This window comes from Camelina sativa, chromosome 12, assembly GCF_000633955.1.
Source record: "Camelina sativa cultivar DH55 chromosome 12, Cs, whole genome shotgun sequence".
In the NCBI taxonomy this organism is placed as follows: Eukaryota; Viridiplantae; Streptophyta; class Magnoliopsida; order Brassicales; family Brassicaceae; genus Camelina; species Camelina sativa.
This window is the reverse complement of record NC_025696.1, coordinates 24,128,064-24,133,428: the sequence shown is the minus strand read 5'-3', so window position 1 is coordinate 24,133,428 and position 5,365 is coordinate 24,128,064. Positions and strand designations below refer to the sequence as shown.

General features: G+C 30.7%; 1 protein-coding gene across 1 annotated transcript; it reads right to left on the bottom strand.

The window, feature by feature from the left end:
• Positions 406-4,413, bottom strand: LOC104733798 (putative methyl-CpG-binding domain protein 12). Its single transcript, XM_019233640.1, is given in 6 exon segments — positions 406-437; positions 542-680; positions 3,194-3,305; positions 3,827-3,889; positions 3,984-3,999; positions 4,002-4,413. Coding segments are annotated over 6 exon segments (774 nt in total).

Here is a 5,365-nt window from a genome sequence, read left to right as displayed (position 1 = left end):
CAAAAATTTTAAAATTGGAAGGTGTGAAACAATACTCAAAGAACAAAAACTCTTTTCAAAGTCCATAAAAATCTATGTATATATATAATAACAAAGAGGTGTGAAAACAAAGAGGTGTGAAACAAAAATGTGCAAAAACTAACAAGTGTAAACATTGAAAGTTGGGGGTACGACGAAGAAACACAATTGTTGGATCAAAATATTGCAACTTCTGAGATCATTAACAATTCTAAACCGTTAGATGAGATAATAAGAATCTCATCTGTTAGATTTAAATTGCTCTCTATTTTCTTGCTCATTTGGAATGTTTCTATATATTATCAAAATGTTTGATACCCCCAAAGTTAAAGAAATTAAAATTTCAAGTAAAATTTCTAATAAACTTTATTTACAAAATAATGGAAACTAACCTGGATCATTTATATCCAATGGACATCCTTCATAACAAAAACAAAAAAAGGATTATTACATTTATACCATGTTTGTTTAAAAATTTAAATAGGTTAAATAAGACAATAATAGAACATATATAAAATTATACCATATTGCATGTCATCATGCTTCTCGTATCTCGGTTTCGGTTTTTCTGGGTTACCGTTGCTGAGTGACCACGGCTCGGGCGTACTCCGGGCAAAGAAGATGATGTTATTGATATTTTGGACTTTTTGGAGGGTACTGTCCTACAATAGAACAATACAAAAAAAGAATAAAACAAACTTTGTATGCCTGAAGGTTTTATGTTTTTATAGATCATTAATGTTATACTATCTCCGAACTATATGACCACACGTATAATAATAATACTCTAACAGAGAAAAAATTAACTTTATTCGTAATTGACAGAATGGACACTAACAAGCTCATCAGTAGACACTAACAGGTTCATTCATGAGCTTTTGTCATTGGTTCAATGAGTTTCATAAATCTATCTATATTTATTACAATGCAATGCAAATAGAAAATTACCTTGAATTGAAGATTGATGCAAGTTAATTAAAAAACACTCCAAAGAACAATTCTTTGATTTAATTTATTAACTTGTAAGTTTTAAAAATACTCAGAAAACCATAAGTTTGAAACTTGTTTTTGTAGTCCATACAAGTTTATATATAATAAACAAAGAGGTGTAATATATAAAGGCGTAAAATATAGAGGTGTAATATATAAAAGTGTAAAACATAGAAGTGTGAAACAAAAAGGTGCAAAAATTAATATGTGCGATTTTTAAAAGATAAGGGTACGACGAAGAGATGCAAAAATTAATAGGTGCGATTTTTAAAAAATGGGGGGTACGACGAAGAGATGCAAAGATTAATAGGTGTGATTTTTGAAAAATGGGGATACGACGAAGAGATGAAAAAATTAATAGGTGTGATTTTTGAAAGATAGGAGTACGACGAAGAGACACGATTATTTGAAGGAAAAAAACTTGCAACTGTTGAGATTTTAATAATTTTAAACTGTTAGATAAAATAATAGAACTAGTATCATCCGTTAGATTGAAGTTGACACAAAAAATGAGTTTGCTATTATATATAGATTTTAAAAAACTTTCACATTTACAAGTTTGTTATAAAAAAAAAACTGAGAATCTGATATAATTTAATTTTATGAAAATTATATTCTAAAATAATTCATATTACATACAAGACAATGATATTTACAACTAATCATTAGAAAATCGTTGATATTTTAAATTGTTAAAACAAATAGATATGAGGTTCAATCTAAAAAACCTATATATGTTTACAAACTTATATATTTTAAATTTATATTTATCATCAAACAAATTCACATACTTGTAAAACAAATGTGTGTTGGGCCGGGTTTCGTATACATTACTTTGCCCATATATAATGTATAATTTAATTTGTGATGTTATCACTGTTAAAAAGTAGATTTAGTATAGCTAAAATTCATTGTAGAACCAAAATACCCATCAAACCATATAGCATCATATATCACGCACTCCAATTTTGCTTACAATTTTAAAAACAAATCTTAACACTGGACAAAACTAAACTAAGACCAGTTGTAGTAGATTCGAGAAGATTTAACGTGGACATCCAAAAATGTTGATTTCTTTTATATATATATATTTTTTTTTGTCTATGGTGTTATTATTTGATGGGAATGCGTTATTAAACCGTAATATATACATATTGGTATGTTTAGTGACACACTTGGCATAAAATTGACTAGAAATTGAGGCATATATCAGAGTTGATATCACGTATGAAAATCAACCACAAACCACCGTTCAAGTACTCTTCCGGTTGATCTCTCAAAACTTTTTGTCTTGAAAATATTTTTGTTTTCTTTTTAGAATTTGTATCAGTGGCTACAAAATTATTGTTATGTTTTCTTTACAATTATCCTTTATAGACAAAAGAAGAGGATCAATAGAGATTAGAGAGACACTAATACCATGAAAAGACACAAATTGCTTTGAAGTTAACTAAACTGACTTGGTATGCTGCAGAATTATGGGTGCAAACCGACCATAAACCAACACATTGTTATTATTATCTCCCTAACTAGATCTTATTATGAAAAATAGAAATAAAAACATATTAAAAAATAAATGTAATTCATAGCATAGATTTTTTTTTTTTTTACATCTTTCATAGCATAGATTAGGGCCATTATCCATATACCAAATATATCTACTAATGAAATTAGTATCATTATGAATAAGAGACAACAAATCAGATAACGGGATGAAGTTAAAACGAAGATAAAGATTGGGAATCTTCGTATTGTTCGATAAATGATAATAGTTCATGGAAGACATGAGAAAAATATGGATGAAGAAATATTATAACGGAATGAGATAGAAGACATGAGAAAAATGTTCAACAAAACATCACTAAATTTTTCCAAAAAGTACTCAAAGTCTTACTTTGGTCCACAAAATAAGTTGAAATTGTCATGAATATAAAAATTATGTCCACATGGACTAAAACTGTCAATAAATTATTGAACTCATCTTTGTTGGTTTCACCAATTTCATGTTCTTGCCTTTTTAGAGGATTGACCTTGCTCTGATGCACTATGCTCACCTGGTGATACCAATGCCACTGACAATGTCATACTTAATTGTTTTCTATAAAACTCACCTAGACATTTGATATACAAGCAAGGTGCAGTGAGAAAAAAAAAATAAAAAAAAAAAAGCAGCAGTAGGTTTCACTTGACGAGTACGCTTCTTCACATAGTTATCGGCAAGGGGTCTTGGCAATTGGAAGGAGAATTGAGAAAGATTAACACCTTCTCTTATGTATTCGGGGTGGTCATTCAAGAACCTGCAAACCAACGATGAGGCGAATAAGTAATTAAGAAAGCTATCTATACGTTACTGAGCACAATATGATAGATTGTTAAGCATTTCTTTTATAATTAGTTGATCTCTCAAATGCTTCAGGGATGTATTCATCAAAATAGGGATGATATTTTAATTTATTTCTTGGCATCACACATTAATTGTAGTAAGTAAAACAACGCCCATAGCTTTGAATATCTCCACACGACATGAGGTTCCAACTAAATGTTCCTACAAACCTAGCTACTAATTCTATATATAGGTTAGAAAAAATGGAAAGACACGGATATCCCAAGACCTAATTCTTATATATGCTCAAATAAAGAGATAGAATTCCTAAAATATTATCCTAAATTAGAAAATAGAAAGCGTGCATGCCAATCAACGTGTCGATTTCTTATAAATTACATAACACTTTTGAAACAGGAAGATGTTGTGTAACTTATAAGAACTTGGTATGTTGGAGTGCTATCAAAAAGAGGAGAATGAGTGCTAAAAATTTACTTTTTGACTTCGGATGGTGATCGAAGCCTCTCTTTTGATAATGGAGAAGGAGGATAATAGTAGCTGAATTACAACGAAAAACCAATAAGGAGATTAAGCTTGATACTGTATATGTATATACAACGAGAAGAAAGAAGAGGCCAATGGAACTACTTACACATCGGCGAATTTTTCGCACTCTCACGCCGAACCTTTACTATACGTTTCCAGCCGGTCGGCGGGCGAGGGATGCTAGGCACATCAATAGCCCAGATACTACATGATGTTTTATCTCCAGGAACATCACAAGACATATTTGGCTTCCACTCGGAAGCTGTCTCACAGACAAAGGGGTTTTCGACATGTTTTTCCCTTAAGATTTCATACTTCTCCATCGAGGGTATGAGTCTCCATTTGTGACAACGCCCACACTGAACCATTAAATCCTTGATGACGGGAGGCTTAGTTTTGGATTGGATACATTTCGCTTCCTCTGATCCTATAAGCGCATCCCATGGAAGGGTGTTGAGCTCATGACGTATAGTCTCATCAGGATTTTGATCAACCGGACTGTTGTTGGATTCGTTTCCACTGCCAGCTGACGACATAACTCGATACAAACTGCATGTTATAAATGATACAAGGTCAGAGATTTGTATTGAACCACAAGTGTATAATATCTCTTACGGCAATAAATAAAAGTGTTGTCAAGCAAATAAAACAGAAATGACAAATACATAATAATCACCGATTAATTATTCATTAAATTAATCAAGAGTCTACGTATCGACATCATGTATATATATATATAGGAGACAACATGATACAATATTACATGTATAGGAATTTAGGGAAATCAACAAGTAACACATCCAGTTTACGGTATAATTCCCTTTAGGCATAGATAATATCATTTAGAAATCACAACATAATTTGGGTAAAACACATAAATGTATGATGGTCATGACGTTCAAGATCTAAATCCATATCATAGAAGGAAATAAAAAATGAAAAAAAAGAAAAAATCAATTATCATTTACACGAAGAAGAATCATTACAGGATATAATATACATGAAACCCAACAAATCTTACTTTTTAACAAGGACAAAGCTGCGATCCTTGAGCGAACTAAGAGACCAGTGAGAGAACGTAAACGTTGCGAAGAGAGATTTCTTACACGAAATCTCCCATTTTCACGAAGAGGAGAGAAATATCTGGATTTCTTGGTGTCGAAGAGAGTTTATCATAAACTGATTATGCAGTGGACTCAGAAAAAAAAAATGGAAAAAGAAGAAGAAGATGAATTTGTATTTTCACAGTATTTTTTTTTGTAGAAATAAGGTAAATATATTAGTGATGATCATATAGAAAAATAATATAAGTGTTTTTGACACTTTTTATTATATGTAAAAATTCAAATAATATAAGGATTTTTACGCGCGAACTGTGTTTTCAATGTTTAAAAATAAATAAATGATTTCAAAAAACAAAAACAAAAAAACTGTTGGTAGATTGATTATTCATTCAGCATAAATGTGTTGCCAAAAACTAACCTTTTG